Source organism: Eumetopias jubatus, unplaced genomic scaffold (assembly GCF_037043125.1).
Source record: "Eumetopias jubatus isolate StellerSeaLion01/CBP00866 unplaced genomic scaffold, mEumJub1_p1.0 scaffold_6, whole genome shotgun sequence".
Lineage (NCBI taxonomy): Eukaryota > Metazoa > Chordata > Mammalia > Carnivora > Otariidae > Eumetopias > Eumetopias jubatus.
In genome coordinates this window covers 34422768-34447003 of record NW_028274812.1, presented here as the reverse complement: position 1 = coordinate 34447003, position 24236 = coordinate 34422768, and the positions used below count along the sequence as shown (strand labels likewise).

Genomic DNA, 24236 nt, shown 5'->3' with positions numbered 1-24236 from the left:
AAAATACCCCAAGCAAGTTTCTGCCAAAAGGCTTTTGACAGACTATTCCATCTGTGCTTCCTGAGAAATACATCCATCTTGGCTCTCTGTCCCTCCTTCACATCTTCATACAAATAATACCTAGACTACCCAACTGAATATCGCAAGGGGCTCCCTCTCTCAATTCTCCTTTTCTGTGCTATTTTTATCATTTTTAGAGCACTAACCACATACTAACATATTATGGAATTTACTTATTAATTTTTAGTTACAGAATTTAAGCTGCACAAGAACAGCAATATTCACCTATTTTGTTTAATAATGTCTCTCAGGTGCCTAAAACAGTGCCTGGAACATGAGAGCCATCCATTAAATAGTTGCTTGGGAAATGAATAAAATATCCCAGGCAGTTTTATGCTCCGTAATCTCATGCTACACATTCAAATGATTTGGGGGGGAAAGTAAGGAAACACAAACTAATAAGACAGAATGGGATTGGGCGGCCAATCACAAAGTAGATGACCCATGTTCCATCCAACAATGTCGCTGTTGTTCTGTAATTGTTTTCTGTGTATTGTTATTCTCCCTAATCAAATGACAGTACCTTGAACAAAATTCTGGCAAGTGACTAAAATTTTTCAACCAAAACGACAGGGCCAATGAACCACCATCATGGGTCATTATTACCTAGGGGCTACCACTCTGCCAGGAAGCTTCCTCTGCTAGTGAGACCTCTCTATTCAATCTGCTGCCTAAATAACACCTACATGTTCTTCACATCTCAGCTCTACTTCCCAGTGAAGTCTCTCTGATGCTCACTTCCTGTTTCGTAGCCCAGGGTACCCCAGGCTACAGGGCTTACTCCCTGAGTAATAGCTAATACATGATAAAATCCAGGTTTAAATCCCAAGACTTAAAATGACAATATGGCTTCTAACTAGTACAGAGATAATTCTCAGACCAACTCTCATCTAATCAGCCCAAAGTACAAACTAAAGAAATCCAAGTTAACACAAATTCTCTGTAAATAACAAAATCATGTCAACATTTCATCTCCAAAACACAACCTTTAAATTATTTTGTCTAAGGTTTTATTATTTAAAAGGCACAGCATAAATGTTTCCTCAGATAGATAATGTACCTCAGAGAATCACATTATAAAAGACAGGGCTATAAAGTCACCTAAGTTAATATGAATAAGCAGAGCTACAAAGATAATATTCACATATTTATAATGGTTTTAGATGAAATAAACTGTTCTAAGTTAAACAAAAATGGTATGCCAAAAATCCTTTCTAACCCATGACAATATCAAACCCTTTCTCAAAAATATATAACACTAGCTACAATTCCCTTTTATTAAATTTTATGTTCTTAAAGATACTTAAAATGGACCAAAAACATTTCATGCCAAAAAATGTTATTTTGTAATGGTGAGAGCCATAATATAGAATATATATCATATATGTGTGTGTGTGTGTGTATTTTACAATTACTAGATCTGTAAGTAGGCCAAAGCCAAAAAACAAAAACCCCACAAGCTGATAATTGCATTTCCACATTATTCCACAAGATGTCAGCATGTAACTGAGTAACCTCAATGGTGGTGCTGGTTGGGCGGGGGGGGGGGGGGGGGGGGGGGGGGGGGTTGTCTCCACTGTAAAGAGAACAATAGAAACCCTTTCATTTCAGGATCTTAAGTTAGAGCTTTGCTAACTCCCTTCATAAATGTATTTTCACGTATATTTTATCATTTTAAACCGAATTCTTAATATATTCTTATAGCAGTTTGTAAATGCTGATATTTAGATGTTTCTTTTTTGAAATATTTTAATCTTCTTCATCCAACATAAATCTCACCAAATTCTTCTAGTGATCCAATGAAGAACCGTTTCTGTACCTACTGAAACCCAGGAAGGATCCTAAGCATAACCAACCACTGACCTATATGTTTATCTGAGTTAGTTATTTTTCCCCATTTTACAGGTGAGAAAATTTGAAGAAAAAAGATCAGTGGTTCACACAGGGACTCTTTGCTGCGTAGAGATTACACATTCAGTGGGCAACTGTAGTCTCCACGGAGTCTTTTGTGTGTGTGTGGGTGGGTGTGTGTTGAGACATTCTGGTCTTGTTATTTTCCTTTGTTCCCCATTAACAGCTCATATGCTGAGTCACCAACACCTGAGCAACTGTTAATACTGATCATTGGTAGGAGCACAGTTACCCTTATTGAGGCCTTTAACTTAATAATTAGTACCAGGGCCCAGGAAGTGTGTAGAAAGTCCTACTACTGCAGAAACATACGAAACTCTTTCACGTGCATGTGATAGTAAAAATACTGAAATCTGCATAAATACATATCTTCACGTTTTCCTTACATCGCTTGTACTCTTATCTTGCTTTTCGTATTTTTCTCTGTCAAAAGCCCTTTTCTTCAGCAATTTCTTCATGGCTTTTTTATCTTTTTTATGATTTTCAGTATTTTGCTTCCTCACTTGGTTGACAATAAACTTGGGAATCTACGGAGAAATAAAATTTAGTTTGGGGAGGAAAAAGAAGTGGCACCACTTTGAACTATGGAAATAATGATCTTTATGTTTTAAATGTGGAGGGAAGTAAAGGTTTTGTCCATTTCATAAGACTATACTATTTTACATGCACTATTCGTTAAATACGCAAAAAATGCATCGTATTATTCATTCACCATGAGTATAGAGCATGCACATGAAGTAATTTACATCCCATTGTGTAAGTGAGGTTCACAAAGAGGCTTGGTAAAGTTCAAGGACATAGTGGCCATCTTCTATGCCTTATATGCCAAGATTAGAGACTTCCTGGGGCGACTGGCATGGGGGGGCCACCACCTTTTGACAGGTGGTCCCTTTAGAAGCCACCTGTCAACAACCTAGCCTTTAGCTAACCTGCAGTCCCTTCTGATAACCAGCTAGCCTCACCTCAAACAACAAAGAAAAACTCACCAATCAATAAAAGCTGACGGGGATCTAGCAATAACCTAGGAAAAAGTGATCCTCAGAAATTACATTAGCAAAAATAAAATATTTTAGGACTTACCAAATTGAAACAATGAAATAATGCTGGTACTTTAAAAATTGAGATTTAATAAGTGGACATTAATTTTTTAATTTTAATTCCAGTGTAGTTAACTTACAGTGTTATATTAGTTTCAAGTGTATGGACATTATATATATATTTTTTAATTGCACTCGAAATCACCTCTACTGGTTCACTTTTTATAGAAAATCTAACCTTTCTAAAAAGACTTTAGAAGCTAGATATCACCACTCATTAACAGAGCTTAAAAATATATACTCACTGTCCACAGAAGTTGCTGATACTTAATCAATAAGTGCATGATATTAGCTGTCCCAGCTGCCATGACAAATTCTCGCTGTTCGCTGGACTTCAAACCCAACGTGTGACACATGAAGAGATTCGGGGCCATGACCATTGCTACATTCATGGTTGTCATCTTATTTTTCTCTCTATTGTCTATTACTCTTTGGAGAAATTCAAGCAGGGCCTGAAACAGAAATGACTCTGAGATTTGTGTTTTCATGAAGATAAGAGATTAAAGCACTGTCCCGTCTGGGATTTTTATTAGCTAAAAACAAATAAGTTGTGCATAATAACCACAGTCGGCTAGCTACCTTCAATGGGCCTTGCCATCAAAGTTTCTCCATTTGGTTAGCACCCTGAGGTGGTGCTTTGTTCTGTGAAGGGCTATGGCACAGGGGAATGAAGCAGACAGGACACACATCTGAACTAGGCAGTGGGGAGAGGAATGGAGAAGCATCAGACACAGAGCCTACCAGAGCCACGGAACACCGAAAAGCAGTTTCAAATATCCTACAAATATTCACTTGCCTCAGGAAGTGCTTCACTTTTATCTTTAGGAGTTTTTTTTTTAAAAATCCCCTTAGAAAGGCTCACTTAAGCTCAGTTTCATTTGCTTTAAGGTACTCAATAGCTGGCTGACAAGAATTCTAAAAAGAATGGAGATTGTCATGTGGAGGAAGAGAGGATGAAGAGAGACCAAGAGAAGAAAGTTTTTTAAAAACTGAATGAGCAAACAAAAAGGAACTTCTCACCAGAACAGGCTGGTTTATGCTCATTTTGTGATACCACCCAGTGCCCACCTCTATTGCCAACACTCCTGTGTCCTCTGAGCCTGCCCTCCGTAACAGCCACAGGTAACTTATATCACCTTCCTGACAGGACTTAAGGCTTTAAGTTCTTCTTTTGCCTTCTTCCTTGAATTAATTTTGGTCTAGAACACTAACGATACAAGCATTCGATGTTCTCTATGAGTGAGGCATTGTTTTAAGCACATCACAGATACCATCTCACTAAGCATTATTGGAGAGAGAGGCTGTACTTAGCCCCATTTTACAGATGAGGGAACAAGGTGTAAGAGAATTTAAGGAATGTACCAGAGATCACAGAGCTAGCAAATGGTGGAGAAGGTCTATCTGGCTTTTGTTTCTGAACTCTTAACTATAAAGAGAATCATGTTTTCATATTTAATTAAAATCCCAACCTGAAAGAGGTCAAATAAACTATACCGAAGTGGAAAAAGAAACTGTTCATCTCTCTCAAGATTTAGGGGGAAAAAATTCCTGTGTTAACAGGTGGATCTTAAATCAAGTTTAGCTGCTATATAGACTTCAAACATTTGAGACAAACTAAGGCACAGCCTCAGTATCTAACAATAAGATTTATGTATCTAATTTCTGGTACAGCTCTCAGAAAGTTAAACTGTAATCCAACCATAAGGTTATACAGTAACAATACCTTCTCAAATGAGGACAAAAGATTAACTAGTGAGGTTTGGGGAAAAAAATTTAATTTTGTTCCAGAGACCAGAATAATTATTCAGGGACCAGTGTATCTCTTTCTTTACAAAGCATAAATTATAGAGATTAGGTAATAAACCATTTTAATTGTGGGGCGCATATGCAATAAGATTATTCAAACCACTACTATAATATTAGAATGTGTGTGTTTCTGTGTATTTAGATAGGAAATTAATAAAAGTTAGCCTGGCCCTTGCTGAAAGCACTTCATCTTCAGACATATTTTCTCTTTACCTGAAATAGAAGAATTGACCTTTAAAAAAAAAAAAAAGTATCAGGGTGCCTAGGTGGCTCAGTCGGTTAAGTGTCCCACTCTTGATTTCAGCTCAGGGTCATAAGATTGAGCCCCATGTTGGGCTCCACGAGGGGCATGCAGCCTGCTTAATTAAGATTCTCTCTCTCCTCTCTCCCTGTGCCCCTCCCCCACCTCTAAAAAAAAAAGTATCTATCACTAGTCTGGTATTACATAAGTCTTACTGGACCCACTCCCTGAAAACCAGCTTGAGTCCCAGCACGGTTACTTATCTTAGGGTAAACTTTTGACATCTCTGCCCTTTAAAGTCTTCTTACTCGTAAAACAGAAATACTAATCTCCCAGCCTGCCAGGATTGAGCAAGACAATGTATACAGCTAAATTCCTAAAAAGAAATAAAAATAGATAAACACCAATAATTTTATTAACATGGATCCCTCACTGATATCTTAATACTGGTCTTCATTATTCCTCCAAGTCAAAAATAGTTACGCTCATGATCCAAATATACAATAATCCAAGGTCAAAAAAATCCCGGTCAAGCAGTTTGCCCAGACATCTGTCTCTTTAGGCTTAAAGTAGGACATGGTGCTAGTAGAACACAGTGCCTCCTAACCCTTCGATGTGTTGTTATAATAGTCTACAAAGATTATACACGTGATCCCGGTCCTCCAAACAGCAAATGAAAGAGTGGCACTAGGCTCGTAAAAATTGGAGAAGTTTGCGTTAAGCTTCCTAAAATTACCTTCTGACAGAGTTTTCCTTCACTTTGAACTAAATGTAAATGGTTTATTTTCTTGTACATATGGCATTTGTTTCAATGTTTCTATTATTAGAAATCTTGTTTGAAACAGTCAAGGTTAGCTAATTAAGCTCTCAAATAAAGCTTAATTACTTAATTATTAAGTTGACTTTTTTTTTGCATTTCCCAATTTTTTATTCCAAAAAAGTATTTCCCTCTCGATTTATAAAACTGTACTCCCAGTAACCTTATATGCAAAAATTAAAGCTTTTCTAAAATTTTAGACAATATCTCTTCAAACAGAATTTTCAAGAGAGTGTGCCTGGGACTCTGAAGGCAAATTCCAAAACTGAGTTGTAGACCAACCTTGCCCCAATACAAACCATACTGGAATAAGTGTTTACTCTCACAAATATTTGAACTCATTTGAATGCAGACATGTTTTAAGTAAATCTGTGCCATTCAATGCCTGCCTTATATTATATTGGTCATTCACAGAGCCATCACAGACAGGTTACCTCTATGTGAATAAGAAAAACATGGATTAAATTTCTCTTTCAGGGCTCTGTGTCAGGACATAGCTGACAGACTGGAAATCAGTCTCCACGCTGTCCTATTTCAGCCACAATCTGCCCTTACGCAGCAACCCTGGTCACACAATGTTTAAATGTAACCCTTTCTGTAGTTGGCCTCTGTCTCCAAAACAACACTTAACGCAGCCTTCTCAGCATGTAACAATCAGTGAAGCACAAGATTTTTTTTTTCCTGACTTAGTAAAGGGAATAACTCTTTGGAAGTTCTCCTGTAGAGATGCAGGGATTTTTCTCCAGTAATCCCCAGAAACTCTTTCATCCAGAAAAGTTGAGTATTAACACTCAATTCCATGGGCATGAAAGAACTACCACCTAGTTTCAGTTCACGGAGTCTTAATAAGGTACAGGAAAAACTTCCAAGGTTTAACAACTGGCTTTGTTTTCTTGACATGAAATTTCTTGGCATGATTTTTCATTTTAAACAGAAAAAAATGTAGGGGGTAAAGGGGCAAGGGTTCTACCATTAGATATATAAGTTTTAAAGCAATGGCAAAACTTAAGGTAAATATTCTTTCTAAATTCTGTTTTAGAAATTTCCGTTTTCTTTCATAAGTTTATAACTAAACTTTTACGACCACTCTATAAACTTTTGTCGTTAAGAAAATAAATCAATGTGGAGCAATCCACTGATTATTATAAAAGCCTCTGACAATGCTTATAATAAATGGTATTAAATCATATAGACCAAATCACTTTGAAATGATGATGTAAATCAAAAACTCAGGGTAAGCCCTTAGAGAAATAACTAGAATTTGTTTGAGTTGGTCTATCTTTTGTCTAACCAAACATTTCAAAATCATCCTTATGACTTATTTCAAACTCTACTGCTTACAACTACAAATATAACATCTTTAGGCAACAGGTTTTATTTGATGAGCCTTACAACTTTCTTTTTAAACATCCATTTTTCAACTTACTATATGCTCATCAAATAAAATTTGGAAAATGTAGAAAAATAAAAAGGAGAAACCAAAGCACCCATGTTTCCATCAAAAAAAAAAAAATGAACTTCACTCACTGGTTTTGGTAGAAGCGTTACAGCAAAAATTAAACACCTGGTAATACTATTAACATGACTAGCCTAATACATACACTAACAAAGAGTTAAAAACTTCCACCATCTTTATTTTTTTTTTAATTTATTAATTTGACAGAGAGAGAGAGAGAGAGAGAGAGAGAGAGAGAGAGAGCAGGAACACAAGCAGGGGGAGTGGGAGAGGGAGAAGCAGGCCTCCTGCTGAGCAGGGAGCCTGATGTGGGACTCAATCCCAGGACCCTGGGATCATGACCGGAGCCAAAGGCAGACGCTTAACGACTGAGCCACCCAGGCGTCCAAAAACTTCCACCATCTTTAAAAGTCAGTCTTCTTTTTATAGACTTAACTACGAACATTTCCATAAAAACATCACATTGTTTTGCCACAAATAACGAGAAATTACTCTGCTGAGTTCTGAGGGATATTTAATGTAAATGAATCCACTGACCTTAAGTGTGTCTCTGTTTGCATCAGGCAGGAGGATGACAAGAAGGTTCAAAGCCTGTAGTTGTTGCGTCCTGGTTGGAAGATCTGCAGACAGATTAAATAAATCTGAACTCTTTTCTTTACCATTTTTTTTTTTACTTCCTTTTCATCATTTTGTAAGAAAAAAGTTATTTGGCATAAACATCCCTGTGAAATTTAAGACACAACAACTGAGCAGTGAGCGTTCTTGAGAGTGTGTTTGAGAGAGATCAGGGGAAGCAGCTGCCGCGTTAGAGTTTCTCTCAGAATGCTCACTTCCAACTGTGATCATATGACGAGCGGCCTTATGTTTGCAGACACACAACAGTGCTTTGGAAATGATTTTAACTTCTGCGTGATAATTATTCCCCAATGAAGAGACACAGAAAGTTGGCCCTTCCATGGTATGGTGTCAGGGTGCATCTGTTAACAGTGAAGGTTGTTTCTTCACTGGTGAGTGGACAAATTATGTGGTAAGAGTCCACCGATTCCAACAGGAAGATGTAAAATGGAGCCTGGAACACAGTAAGTGTTTGATAAATGTCTACGGAATGAACCAGAAAAACAACCAGCAATGACTGAGTCGAAGAGGTACATGATTATCATTGATAGTTATCATTTTTAGTAACCCTTGACCCATAGAAGTAATACTCATGGATATTTGGAGTCATTCTGGTATTTTTCCTCAGGAATCGATTTGTCCTTGAATCCATAGCTACAGAATGTACACAAAACAGCATAACTTAAGCATTATAAGTATTTTAAACACAAGATGATTTCAGTCATGTCTCTCCTAGAAATTCTGAAGAAATGTTATGATATGAGAGGACACACGGCAATCATCTCAATATTTTATGCTTTAAGAATAGCCTGGAAAACAATAGAATATTACCCAGAATAGGCCAGAAACAGTGGAATATTACTCAGCCATAAAGAAAGAAATCTTGCCATTTGCAACAACAGGAATGAAATTTGAGGGCATTATACTAAGTAAAATAAGACAAAGACAAATACCATATGATTTCACTTATATGTGGGATCTTAGAAAACAAACAACAAAACAAAAAGTTCATAGATACAGAACGACTGGTAGAAACTGGGGTTGGGAGGGGAGTGGACAAATTGGGTGAAGGGCATCAAAAGGTACAAACTTCCAGTTATAAAATAGTTAAGTCATCAGGACGTAATGTACAGCATGGCGACTACAGTTGGTAACAATATATTGCATATTTGAAAGTTGCTAAGAGAGTAGATCTTAAAAGTGCTCATCACAAGAGAAAAAAATTCTGTAACTGTGTGTGGTGATGGATGTTAACCACTTTCTGTGATGATCACTTCAACAATATATACAAATACTGAACCATTACACTGTACATAATATCGTAGGTCAATTATTATCTCAGTAAAAAAAAAAAAAAAAAAAATCAGACTAGCCCAGCACAGTCCTGGTGGCCATTGTAGCTCACCATAATCATCAACAGTGGTACCCTTTCCCTCTCAAAGTGTCCCAGCTGGGAAGTTAAAGATACGGTCATTAGAATACGGTGATGGCATTTTTCCTTTTCTAACGGCCTCTAGGACTAAAAGGAGTAATTATACCAGTACATAAACCTTGTAAGACCTCTGTGTTCACTGGAAAAGAATCAAGAACTATTCGAGACATTAATCTGGAGCTTGCCCAAGACCCTAAAATGGCAAGGTAGAAGTCTGTAGCCCTCCTCCAAGGAGGCAGCCAAATAATTTGTTCCACGTTTCTGCATGACAATTTCAGAACTTAATTTTTTCAGGAAATAATCACAGACTCTGCCTCATCTCCTTGTGCACTGATGATAACTTAATCCACAGCTTCTCCAGTAAGTGTTGCTTTTAACACTTGGCAAGAAAAATGTATCAGATCTTACGTGACTCATTCTATTATACAAGAAATGTGAAGTTCCAGGTTTTAACAAGAAAATATATTGTATGGCTTAATGGGCGCACAATTAGTCTGTACCTGATGAGAACATTCTGTCACCCATTTCCTCAGAGATGTATATTTATAAAGGAAAAGGACAACAATGTATGGCATTCGAGCTGCTGTTGACGGAGAGTCAATACGTCTCTCCAAATATATCCGGTTCTATTCTTAGTGAGGCAAAGTGTCATTAAAACAATTAATATGGATGGCACCAGCACAAGGGCTGCCTCAAAGAGAGATGGCACTTACTCTGGACGGCTTGAAAGGCTTTGAGATATTCTACACTGAGCAGCGGCTGGGGCAGCTCCCGGATGAAGAGCTTCAGCAGGCTGGCTGCATCATGCTGTTTGACACTTTCCCAATTAAAAGTCCCTTCATAAAACTTTGCTTCCAGTTCTTGGCAAAGATTCTGAAAGGCAGAAGAAAAAAAAAAAAAGCTACCAGTAAGCGTTTTTTTTTTCCTGCTGAGAGTGTGATCCACTTCCCACTTTCCAAGAGATTCTACTCCTTAGAAAAGAATCTGAAAGTACCAAAGGCTAACACTTCTCTGTCACTCAGAAAAATACTACTCGGCCAAGTGTAATTTACCAGTGACAAATTATAGCCAGGGCCACAGAATTAAAAAACTGTATATATTTTCCTGACTCTGCAACAGACCTTAAGCAGTAAAGGTTTAATCATGAAAAGATTCGTTAAAACAGTCATTCCATGTGGGGGCTTTACTTCTGATACTATCATTTTTCATTCAATTGTAAAAATCATCTGTTAAAAAGTCTCTTTTAAATTATTTAGAAATACATTACATAACAAAATACATAATCAATCTCTGGGCCTCAAACAGGAGGCTCTGATTAGTCACCTCTGGGAAATGAAGAACCACATTCTACAGCAAATGAGGCCTGAAAAGACATCAATACACCTGTCTGAGTTGCACGAGCCCTAAGTGGCACGGCCGACCTGCCGCCAACTGCAGAGAACAGTGTGAGTCCGTGTAGATTTAGAAATACCTAGTTCGTTTACCTCGAGGACTCTATGAGATTTGCCCAATTATCAGTAATCAATTTAGTTTCATAATTACTATTTTATATAGGCCTTTTCACTGTGGCATAAATCCTATTAGGTTAGAAATCCTTCCAAGTTTCTGTCACTTCCTTGATTATTTTAAACCGTTCTCCCAAAGACTGTTCTTCATTTTTCTTGTGAGGTGAACTTATTACACTTTCTCCTTCCTACACAACTCCATCCTCTCCTCCAGTTATTTCTGTAATTGGTGAAATACATAAAGGTGAGCCTAGGAAGGGGGGCGTAGGGGAGAGAGAGGTGGAGGGAGAGAAGAATGAAAGAAGAGAGAAGGAGTGAAGAGGAGGGAGAAAGAGGAGACTGGAGAGGGTGAGGGAGGGGGAGAGGGAGGGAGGGAGGAGGGAGGGAGGGAGGGGGGAGGGAGGGGGAAAGGGAGGGAGGGAGGGGGAGGGAGGGAGGGGGGAAAGGGAGGGAGGGGGAGGGAGGGAGGGGGGAGGGAGGGGGAAAGGGAGGGAGGGAGGGGGAAAGGGAGGGAGGGAGGGGGAGGGAGGGGGAAAGGGAGGGAGGGAGGGGGGAGGGAGGGAGGGGGAAAGGGAGGGAGGGAGGGGGAGGGAGGGGGAAAGGAGGGAGGGAGGGGGAAAGGAGAGAGAAGAGCACAAAAAATTTGGTGGAGCAGGGGAGAAAGACAACCAAAAATTTTGCATATTATCTTTAAATCATTTATAACGGACCAGCTGCTGCATAATTTGGGATGTGACAACAGGCTGGGTTGAAGAGTTGAGCCAACAGAATCCACTTAATTGACCTTCTTAGAAATTACATTTAGTTGAATTTATGCTTGTCAGCTATCCAGTCAAAAACATAAAATACCCATTCTGCTCACCACTGTGTACTGAAGTAAACATGTTTATGACTCTCAGGAGTTGGGCCTCACAGTCTGCTCATTAGTGCTGTGACCAGGGGGCTGAGAAAGGGTCTTCTTGCCCAAGGGGTAATATGAAGTCACGTGACCTGTTTCTGAGGGATTCGCTCTCTGTAAGAGAATGTGCCTCTCAACGGAACTTATCTCAGAATCACACACACAACGCCCATGTTTGACTGTTGGTAAGATCGCCCTAAATGTTAGCAAATGGAGTGAGACAATGGCAGCTTATCCAACTTACACAGGCCCCAAAAGGGTTTCGGGGACCTCTGTGAACCGGATACCAAACCCAGGGGACACCAGCTGAATGAAATTTGTGAGCAGGGTGTATCAGGTTCCTCGAATCCGATTGTACGGAGATCGCTCTATGCAGTAAGAGCCAAGTAGGCCGAAACTAGCAACCCACATCGAGGAAGCTTATCAGCATAAGCAGGTGACGTGAACAGTGAAATGTCTGATGAGTGATTCCAATCCTGGCAGCCCCGAGGCCACAGTCACAGGCGGGGAGCACGTGCACCCACCAACACTCAGTTCTCCCTGATCCAGCTCTAAAAACGTCATATAGAATAAGTCTTAAGGAAACGAACAGAAAAGGTCTCCTTGACCTACCCTATTTTCGCTTGGATTCGCAAATTCAGGAAGACAGTAGATTGGATGTGGGCAATGATTTGTGCCACCTCAGTTGAGAGCTAATGCTGAATGTAGAGGCTTGGGGGGCTGTTCGTGGCTGCTAACCAAAAACTCTTCCTAGATACGTTTTCCAGATAGAGCTACAATTCCAAGCCTGAGGCCCCTGAAACATGCAAATCCCCTGGGACACTTATGCACTGTGCATCATCTGTAGGGTAACTCTACCTTGGCCATGCATTTACTGGATGCTGTATTCCCCAGAGCAGGAGCTGGGTGACAGGGGTAGAGGAGGAGGGTGCACAGCATCCCGAGAGAGTGGGAAGAAAACGCCAGCTTGCCAGAAAAGGCAGCAGGGGGAGGGAGAAAGGGCAGTCTGGGAATCACCGTGCCTCTTTCACAAGCCAGACTCAGGCTATGCTGTATCAGGTGAGACAGGAACTGTGAAGGTCAGGAAAGGAGCTGAGGCAGAGTCTCATTTTGTCAGCCCCCATGAACTGGTGTATGGGGACTATGGTCACATCTCCCATTCTGCTCACCTGGTGGAGTTTATCATCCGCACTTTTCTTTTTTTTTTTTTTTAATTCAGTTGCTATTACTCACGCTGACTAAATCTATCACCAGTCCCCTATTAATGTTTTGAACCCATTGTGTTCTCTTTTCATCAGAAGGCTGGAACTACTCTTGGCTTTTGCTTGTTCACTTTTGTTTCTGTTTTATGTTTGCACAGCAAAGAGATTATTTGCTTCTCTATTTATCACAGTATTATTATAGCTAATATGGTGAGTTTGAAGAAAAATCAAAACTTAACAAAAACCAGCAGAGATCCTAAAAAAACTAAATATAAACTGAACATTACTTTACTAACAATGGGAAGAAGGGGTGGGGAGGACAAGTTAGCTTTGAAAATGCAAAAGTTTAATTAAACAATAAAGTGTTACATGAGTAGAACCAAGAGATTACCTTGATTCTAACAGCAGCTCCAGGTATTCTTAAGAGGCCTTCGGTTTCCAAACCTCCCTCTTCAATTCGAGAAATCAGCTATGTACAAACAGAAGAACATTCTGACTTGGTTATTCATAACAGGTACAATTCCAAATTTAACATCTGCTTCACATATAAATAAATGCAAACTGATCACAATGATGTGTAAGCTGGTTTTCACGAAGTTGTGAATGCTACTGCACCAGCACTAGCCTTTAAACCAGGAAGTCTCAGAACTTTACTTCCAATTGAGAAAAAGTTGAGTTTTGGGGCGCCTGGGTGGCTCAGTCGTTAAGCATCTGCCTTCGGCTCAGGTCATGATGCAGGGTCCTGGGATCCAGCCCCACATCGGGCTCCCTGCTTTGGCGGGAAGCCTGCTTCTCCCTCTCCCACTCCCCCTGCTTGTGTTCCCTCTCTCGCTGTCTCTCTCTCTGTCAAATAAATAAAATCTTAAAAAAAAAAAAAAGTTGAGTTTTATTCTCCTTTGTTACAGAAGTGTAATCATTTCACACAACAGCTGCCATACTCCAAACAAATGGAGACTGAAGATGTTCACTGTTTAAAAGCAACTAAGACCAGCCATGACTTCTGCTTTTCCAGAAACATACATTCTGCAGTCAAATAAATCTTATGAAATTCCAGTATTTGCATATTTACATCTCATTTTTAGTTTGTTTGAAAGACTTGTTTATGGTATGAAGGGAAAAAAAATCCTGTTTGCAAATATTCATTTTTAAGCTTTGCAGCTTTTAGTGATAAACCAAGATAAAAAACAACTCTTGTATAGGGTGTCTAAATCATACCTGATACCCAATGAATACACACAGATCTCTCTATCTCCAGAACCCCATTAAAATAACAAGGGTTTTCTTTAATAATGCAGAAACCCACAAGAATAAGGCAAATGGAGAAATTACAATGACATACTGTTGGAAGCTAGGAAGATGATAAAAAAGTGGTTAGTTTCTTGGCAGAATGATCTTCCAATTGAAATATGTATTCCCTGGGCAGTGCACAAAGGCTTTATAGGGGGTACTCTGCTATTTTAAGGAAAGCAATTTCCTTGTCCTCAGGTTAAATATAAGGCAATTACTAGCATCACGTGCGTTTTCCTTCCTACCACCCACCCCCATTCACCATAGCCTTCTACTCTACGAAAGACAGACCTACACTTCACTCATTCCCAAACTTACTATAATCTCTCTGCACACCCTAAGGCACAAAATCTTCCAGAGTGCCAAAGGATGTAAAAATTTTATTTTTTGTTTTCAGGGAAACCTCCTTTAATGATTTACCAAGGCTCTATAAACTACATAAAGCTTACTGTTTCTCCCTTGCTTATAAAAGTGTCTATTAGGAGCAAAGCAAGGTATCATAAAATGAGGTCTTTTGACCTTTGTCCAGATGTTCTGAAATCAGATATATTGTAGCGTGTAGACACTGGAAGAGAGGCAATTTTTCTTTAATGACTTCATCTCTCCTATCCCTGGATTATGGCCAAAGGACACACTGATTTTCAGGGAGTCAGGTAAGAATAAAGCAAAGAATAGTCTCCAAATTCTCCTAAGGATTTATTATTAGCTAAAGAAAGAACCATCTTTGACCAGTCAAAGCAGTGCATGATTTTTAAAAATTCAACCAAATGTTTTCTAAGACCACATTTTTCAAGTTACACTAGATAATAAACCCACAGCAAAAAAACCTTACAAGAATTATTTTAGATTAGATGGGCATTACTCAATAAAGGATTTAAAACCAACCTTATCAAATAATAGCATGCAAAATTTATTCAATGTTTGAGCAATTTTCATTTTTATCTCATCTTATAAAATGTTTAAAAGTTTCTAGTAGTAAAAAATGAAATTCTATGCTAGCTGCTAGAGCAAATTAGTTTTTCACAACAGTACATGCCTTTCATTTTCATCAAATACACAGGAAAAATGGATGATTTCTAAACGAATGAGCATAAGATCTGAATTTTTATATTTAAGTTCTTTTTATTACTCTCTAATGTGGAATACTAGCATTCAACAAAGATATGTATATATAATGCCTGAAAGAATGCCATGTGGTTTTTCATATTTCTCACTTTAAAAATAACATTTTTAGCCACATTATATTGCATTATTAAAATATAAATAATACTTTATAGTTCTCCTTTTATTTTCAAGATTTAAAAATGGAAAATAACTATATTGTCCTATATATTTTAATCGTGTTCCTTTTTAGTAATTTATCTTACAAGAGACATTGCATAATGTATCAGTAATGTTCACAGCATTTCCTAAGAGAGATTACATACTTATATGAATTTATGAACTGAAAATGAAGTCAGAAGTTTTTGACACAAAGTATCTTTGATTTGGCTGATTAGTCTGACAGTGAGAACAGAATTTACTAATTTGTCAGAATTTTTCTAAAGATAAAAATTAAGAGTATTTTATTTCCCTAATTTTTTCTAAGAATATGGTTTAAACAATGTGTCTCTGAGCAAAAACAAAACAAGCAAGAAAACAACAGATACAATTCACAGGTATTAGATAAACTTTGTTAAAGCCCTTTTTGGGGTATAATTCTTAATAAATGAGAGTATAATCCTCTAAAAACTAGTAATAAAACTTTTTGCAAATCAGTGATTTCCAATTCTTTCCTTTGTACAAAACTGAGGAAATACCTAATTGAGGTGACACTTGATCAATCGAAAAAATATTTTTCAATGCTAGATCACTGATTTTTTTGCTTATAATTCAGAGGGGATGCAAACAGATGAGTGTTATCTAATAGTAAACTCTTTATCTACTCTCTTTTGTTTTTTGTGTGAACAAAAAAAGTCTTCAAGGCTCCTATCTAACAACCTCAAACTGGTTGGAAGCCCAAGTCTTCAGAATACTGAATAGACCAGAAAGGTAAAATAACTACATAAATAAAACAATTTCAAGAGAAAATGACACAGGACTGCATGCAAACCTCAGCCTGATCAGGAGACATCACTGAATTTTTGTGGAGACCAAAACTTACTTTTCAATGATGTGATGGTGAATTTGATAAAGTCAAATGTGACACATCATTGGTTTTTTGGTCAAACACCAGTCTAGAAGTTGCTGTGAAGTTTTTTTTAGATGTAATTAACATTTAAATCAGTACATTTTGAGTAAAGCAAATGTAATTTGCTTTATGTGGGTGGGCTTCATCCAGTGGGTTGGCGGCCTTAACAGCAAAGACTGAGGTTTCCCAAAGAACCAGCAATTCTGCCTCAAGACTGCAACATGGAAAGCCTACAGGAGTTTCCAACCTACAGATTTTGCACTCAACACTGCAACATCAACTCTTGCCCAAGTTTCCAGCCTCTGGACTGCTCTATTTCAGCCCCCACAATCTCATAAGCCAATTTTTTGGAATAAATCTCTATGAACATGTGCATGCACGCGCGCGCGCGCACACACACACACACCCCTTATTGGTTCTGTTTCTTTGGAGAACGCATATCCACTTGGAAAGGATGCTGCTGAGATCCTTGCCTTGCACAGTCATCTGTAGTGGTAACGTGCACCTTTTACTTAACAGTATGAATATATGGCCCATATTTGTCAGCACCTCCCGGCTCATCACAGGCACTGTTGACAGCTATCCATACAGAAACAAGTTCTATAAGCAATGGCTGGCAAAGGCTGGTGAGTAGAACAAACTGCAGAACGAAGTTCATCAAGAGAAACAATGAGATACATGTTTGGATGTGATGGTGATCATGAGAAATAATGGAACCAGAGGTTAGTAGATGAGACAGCTAAAGACTGGTTTGGAATAGCGGAAGAATCAGTGCCAAGTAGATTGAGCTTTAGTACTGAATGAGTTTGTTGAGCTAGTCTGTTGTGAAAGTTCCCACTGCCACTCCTGCTATCCCCAGAACTATCAGAAATTTGTGATGTGCTGGGGCTGCTGCAAACAATCTACAGCGTGGGTAGCCCATGACTGATCTGACCCACCTTCCTCGCTGTGCTTTCCTGGCTCTTAGCAATGTGTAATCTGTGTTTCTGAACAAGGGTGGCTCAAAGATTAGACTGGAGTTTTTATATTGCCGTAGGTAATAAGGGGATTCCCTTATGAATAATTGAGTGTTGATGACACCAATGACTTGATAGTTTAGCAATCACTTTCTAATTCTACTTTATGGTTTCTTTGCCTACTTTGGAAGTAGGCATTGGTAAATTAAATTGGACATCCTCCCTGTAAATAGGAAAGCTTGGGAAATACACACAGGCATGAAATATTCATGAGGATTCAATTCCCTAGAAATTTATAAGCAGTTCCCACTCCTGTGTATTATAGAATTGAAATCTCAATTATACAAAGCTAGCTAATATAAGACAGGAAAATGATGCCAGGTAATCACAGTTATAGTAATAACACAGAAAACATCACCATGAAATAAAAATTATGAGCCCTTGAAACAAATTTGCTTCCTGAATAGAAAATCAAAGTACAAAATAAAAGAGCACATCAACTGGAAAACTATATTATAATATTATGAATGCCAAAAAAGAAAAAAAACTTCAATTAGTTCAAGTATGTTCTCTCTAGGCTGACCCATTTAGGCCTACTTACTTTTTGAAATATCAAGGGTATTCGAGTTCCCGGTACTTTCTTCTGATCTTGTTCTAACAACGCTATCAATGGAATACAAAAAAGGCCAGAATCTGCAACAAAAAATAAAATTTCTTAACTTCCATCCATCTATAAAATATTAATGCAAAAATATTAAGGCATCAGATTTCTGATACTGTCATTCAAACAAACAACTATTTATTGAGCACCCACTAAGTGAATGACACTGTCTAGCCATGAGGTACATACCTCTCCCTAGGAAAATCTTGACGCTGTCTTATATAGCAATCTCGCAAGGAAAGACAGCTAAGTAAGTGACTGCAAATAATCACCAAAATAATTAGAAAAGTTATACTGTCATATAAAAGAAACAGTCCCATGGGAGTATGTGAAATATGCAAATAATTTACTAAAGGTAATCAACTTAAAAGTTTTGGTGAAAGCAAGTATTTACTCATCTCTTCCATATTTAATTGACATTTAACATTCTATAATCAAGAAACCAGTCAACAGTATGATCTTGTTCTACACATGTTTTTCTTTAGAAAATATCAACACTTGGTAGTCTTGAATTGAGATTTGTAGTTTCGTATATTTGGGAATAACTACGAAGAACTGAAAGGGAATAATTTATAATTTTTCTAAATTAAAATCATATGCCTTCAGTCTGGTGTGAGCAATAGCTTCTGCTTGGCACCTCCCACCCCACCCCCATCATTTAATGAACAGTTAGCACAGAAGTGTAACACACATCATCAGGGGAGATATAAATCATTTGTGAACAAGGAAAGGCGGAATTATATTGTGGAACAAGGACACACTGAAAACTGACACTCGATAGAGATGCCATTCAAGAGAATACCAGTAACCTAATAATTTGTAGCTTAAGAATTATGAAAAAAAAAACGTAATCTTCAAAAATGTCAAGAGTCTGGTTTATAAAATGAATATATTAGATGAGCTACAAAAATATTTAAGAAATGGAAAGAAAATCTATTCTGTTAATAGTTATACTCTTAATGAGAATGGCTTAATATTTCTCTCTTTGCTAGGAAGCAATTCTAAAACATAAAAAAGCCTCTCTAAGCCATTTTAAAAGTCCTGAGCACTGAGTCACAGCTATTTAAATTATATTTCTATTTTATATTTGGAAAAGGCTTTGTGACAAGCTTCTGAAAAAACATCTAAAGTCTTTCATGATCCATAATGGCCTTGCGGAAAATCAGAATCACCATTTAACTCAGAAACTCACCATCCCAAGCCTTAAGCTATAATACTCGGAGGAGCTGAGCACAGAATGAGGTCTCCTGGGGCCCAGTATGGGAGAGAGGGCCTGGAGGGAAGGTACACTTCAGTCCTATAGAGAGACTGCCTCTAAAACTTCAATCAGGTGAATATGTATCTTTATTAATGTTACCATAGCAACTTGATAATCCTCATGCTTGGTATCTCTTTAGGAGAGAACTTAAAAGTTAAGTAAGAGGTCAGAGATTCCTAAACAGTTAAACTTTGTTAAATTAAGAGAGAATTATCTGGATTTCCAGACCAATAAAATCTTGGATAAAAACTGAGGTGTCTGTTCTCTATCACATTATAAAAAACAAAGTCTGCTTATGTAATAGGTAAAGCAAGTTGCTTACAAAAGAAAAACTACATATATCCACAATGAGTACAATTTGGTGGTATTATGCGCCACAATGGCATTATTTTCGAGTGAAGAATGCTTTGTAAAACAGTTACAAGTAGAATGTACATGAGCAAAGGGACAGACTACTAACAACTACCCCATGTATATCCCATCAAATAAGCAAAAGTAACCAAGATCAACTATCTTAAAGTCATTTTTTCAAGATCTGATTCTGGAAATAAAGTTTATGTACCAAATGTATCTTTTTACACATAGTTTTCAAATGAGAGTGCATGTGAGTTAAGATTCCTCGATTCAGAAAAAAAAGAAAGAAAGAAAGATTCTTTAATTCAATTCAATATTTCCTTCCAAGGTAATTAAGTATTTGGTTATCTCTTTACTTTCTATAGCCTAGGAGAATAGTGCATGTTTATCAAGTTACAAAGTTTTTGAAGGCAATGTTTTAGAATCTGAATTTTAGATGTATTCAAGTGTTGGTTTATTTTGTAGGTGTTTCCTCCTCCACGAATACTGCTAAGAAGCTAAGTTCATCTTTGCTTCTTCTGAAGTAAATTCAACTGTTTTTCATTTCAAAATTACCTTTTGTTTTGATTTTCACAGCTTTTTGTTGCTTCAGTTCAACACCCAATACATCATAGAGGGCAGTCAGCTCAATGAGGGCTAAATGGCAAACTTTCTTCATGTCCTGGGGTGCTAGGTCACCAATCCTGGTGGTGCCTGTTTTGTCTTTTGGCAATCTGAAATTCTAAAATAAGTACCATTAATAGAGTAAGGGTTAATAGGGTCTAACCCCATTTATAGTGACAGACGACAAAACTGTAATTATAGAAAGAAGCCGTACTCAAGAGCAGTGACAATGAAAGCTATGGCCAAGTTGCTCCAGTCAGAATGAAGAGCCATCCTCTTGATGATCCTCAAAGCTGTGGGAAGTCAGTATGTGAAGTCCAACAGACAAGGTGACCAGACTATGGACCAGGCGTACTGATCCCAGGGGCTAAGAGCGCAACAGAGACGGTAAAACTGAAGGAGAAAAAGAACTCCTGCTGACCTTCAACAACAAAGGAGATTAGGAGTCAAGAGAAACCATGAGGAGGAAGAAGAGGAAGAGAAAGAGGAATAGTAGCCCTGAGTGAGTACTTACAATGTACAAGGTACCCTTAACCTATGCTGCCACAAATATGTATAATACGATGTGAAATACTGAATATTTGTAATGTAATATATATTATAATGTTGTCAGAAAACCCCAAATAATGTAGATACAGAAGGTCTGTATAGCACTGGGGCAACAGGGAGAGTACAAGGGATAGTAACAGCATGGACTTTAAAAGCCAGAATGCCTCCCAGTCATCTAGCTACTGGCCAGCTACTAACAATCTGGCAATTGATTAACTACCCTTTCTTTAAAATGGCAGAAGGGGAGGGGGGAGGAGGAAGGAGGTGGGCATAGCTAGAGGGGGTAGGGATGAGGGGGAAACAGGGCGGGGGGTAGGGAGGAGGAGAGAAGGGCCACCTAATTCAGAGGGCTGTTGTGGAGTTTCACTGCCTGGCCCTTCCCCAGCACCTTTATATGGCTGCTATTATTTTTACTTTCACCGCTGAATAAAGAGACTTAGAGATACCACGATCACAGGCAAGTAAGTGGTATTTCGTTATTTCCTGCCTTTCGCAAATATTATCCACCACTTATTTTAGCCACTTTTAATATTAAATACATTAAATCTAAGAAAACAAACCACAAAGTAAAAACATGAATTTCCCTAATACACTGAATACAAATTATAGTCCCACTGTATTTATTGATTCCTAAAACCGTGATTGTTCTCTAATGGTTTGATTTAAAAAATGGTTATAAAGGGGGCACCTGGGTGGCTCAGTCATTAAGCATCTGCCTTCGGCTCAGGTCATGATCCCAGGGTCCTGGGATCGAGCCCCGCATCGAGCCCCGCATTGGGCTCCCTGCGGAGCCTGCTTCTCCCTCTCCAACTCCCCCTGCTTGTGCTCCCTCTTTCGCTGTCTCTCTCTTTCTGTCAAATAAATAAATAAAATCTTCAAAAAAAAAATGGTTATAAAGGCTATATCTTTTGGGTTTACCCCTGACTTCCTCATTTAATGGCCAAGGATGTTCAACTAGTTCCCTTTTATTCCCGTCGCTCATTTTTTCACCATATGATTAACACTTCCTGGTCTAAAATCTAGTGCAAAAACCAGGTCTTAAAGCAGCCATTCTCAAAGTCAGATCCAGGGAACCAAAGAGTTACCTAATACCCTTTCAAGGAGCCTATGAGGCCAAACTATTAATAATTAAACCTAAGACATTATTTGCCTTTTTCACTCCCATCCGCTCATGAGTGTACACTGGAGTTTTCCAAAGGTATAAGATAGGTGCTTTTGCGACAGATTGAATACAGATGCAGATGTGAAAATCCAACTGACTTCTACTAAAGTGAGACACTGGAGTTGCTGAAATGTAAAACCATGGCACACTTCTTAATATTTTGAGAAAATAGGACTATTTTTCATTTAAAAGAAGTTATTTATGCTAACTGTAATACTGTACTTAAAGTAGATTAATAATTTTTGAATTTCTCAATTTTAATTTCTAATATGGTAAATACCCATAGGTATAACTGACAGTCTACTCTACTCCCACAGTCTTTGTTGTTTACTTATCACGAGAAATGATTCCTTAGTCTACACATTCGTTTCATAGTTCAAGAAGACAGGCCAGTGACAAACTTCCATGGAACTCAAGCCAAAGAAATTCTTCACATTCCAAAATCACATATAGCAGTCTTCTCATCTCCTCAAAATCTTTCATGAAATCCTAATTTCTGTAGAACTATGAGTAGGCCTTCTTCCTTGGTTCAGCTACAACATACTTCCACAGAGCTGGAAGTCCAGGAAGACAACAGAGGCCCCAACAAGAGGAAATCACAGATTGTTGGCCAGAAAGCTGTGTGTCTGGGGTTTCATCAAAGTGTTGGAAGCCGTGGTAGTTACTGTCCTCAATACCGACATCCTTCCTGACTGGTGAAACAAAAGCTTTCTGAAGTCCTCCATGCTTTTTAAGAGCCTAAAAGGGTTCTGAGACCAAATTGTTTAAGTATCATTGTTTTAGAGCATTTCCTAACACCTACAACTTTTGCTAACTGAGCAGCTAAATCCTTTCCAGCAAACTCAACTCCAAGAGAGAACCTCTGTACATTGTTCTTTACAGAAACTTCTGCTTTAGAACCTGCTATACTTTTCAGAGTCCACTGTAGGAGAAAACAGGTCTTCCTTAATTTTTTGCAATACATTTTTTCCAGATGAGAACATGAAATAAAACAGCAATAGACATCATTAAACATTCAGTCTAAGTGAATTTCCAGCCTAAGTGTTAATGGGGCCATGCATGGGGGTTGAGAACGTGGAGCCAGACCGCAGGTGGCCCATCCTGTCTCCACCACTTACTAGCTATGTGACCTTTGGCAAATTACATCACCTCTGTGCCATCTCAGCCATTTCATCTGTAAAATGGGAATAACAACAAAACCCACTCAGAAAGTGTTAAGTGTTATTACTACCTCTCTTTCACAGAGCTTTTTCAATAATTTCAAGATTTCATGCCTTTCCTCTTCTCCTAAATATCACTGTAAGGTAAGGGGGAAAATGATAAGGCTAATACTCTTATTTGATAAATGGTCTTTTGTCCTATCCTGCAAAAGTCCCCATAGATAAGATTACAGCCCATTCTCAGTGGGTAATTAAGGCTTAGTAATAGACTAAATAGGACCACACAGCCAGTGACAAAAATAAGGATGCAAATTCAGATCTTCTGGATCCTAAATTCAGCAATAACCATTCTGTTGTGCTCCATTTTCTCTGTCCACCACAGCATGCAGGGAGGAATCTAGGTTGAACAGTATTGATAGAGGACTGTGAGCCCCTCAAGGAGAAGAGCCACATCTTAATCACTTCCATAGCCCTACTGGACCACAGACCTGGCACACTACAGGTGTTCTGTCCCAGGCTACTCAGTGAACGAAGACACATGCCCTACAGGGTGAAAAGCACAGAATCAAGCTCAGTGAGGTATGAGCCACTGGCTGGATGCTTCCCCACTGCCCTATGATTCGCACTGAGCCTCACGTTCAAAATCACACAAAACTTTTCACATTTTCTTCCAGACCTGGCCCCAGAGTTGTGCTCATTGCATTGTTTTCCAAAGGGCTGAGCCAATCCTATTTACCAACCTTTTTTTTAAGTTCTAAATGTTTCATTAAAATCAGTTGCTATTGATCTCATAAGCCAAACATATGTAATATAATTATTTAAAGCATTAGCCAAGGTAAATGTTTAGAGAAACCTGAAATATTATTAGTTCAAACATTTGACTTACCTAGCAATCTATGTCATGAGCTTTATTTATTTATTTATTTAACATTGTGCTTTAATGAAAGGAGTTAGTTCTTTATCCCAATGTTTAATTCATAGCAGCAGCTTTAAATATTTATGAAGTTTCCTGTCATTTTTGTTTAGTTAATAGACT

The 24236-nt window shown here is 38.2% G+C and overlaps 1 protein-coding gene across 5 annotated transcripts in view; it reads right to left on the bottom strand.

The window, feature by feature from the left end:
• The window catches only part of ARHGAP18 (Rho GTPase activating protein 18), a 121292-nt gene that overhangs the window by 16442 nt on the left and 80614 nt on the right, over positions 1-24236 (bottom strand). For 4 of the 5 annotated variants that reach the window (XM_028125336.1, XM_028125338.1, XM_088023872.1 and 1 more), the window contains 7 exons: positions 20282-20447; positions 18055-18146; positions 13432-13509; positions 10149-10308; positions 7926-8008; positions 3314-3520; positions 2358-2498 (listed from right to left, as the gene is read on the bottom strand). In XM_028125336.1, the coding sequence (XP_027981137.1) occupies positions 2358-2498; positions 3314-3520; positions 7926-8008; positions 10149-10308; positions 13432-13509; positions 18055-18146; positions 20282-20447 (927 nt within the window). The remainder of the gene's footprint in view (positions 1-2357; positions 2499-3313; positions 3521-7925; positions 8009-10148; positions 10309-13431; positions 13510-18054; positions 18147-20281; positions 20448-24236) is intronic. The other variant, XM_028125337.1, reaches the window with a different exon arrangement.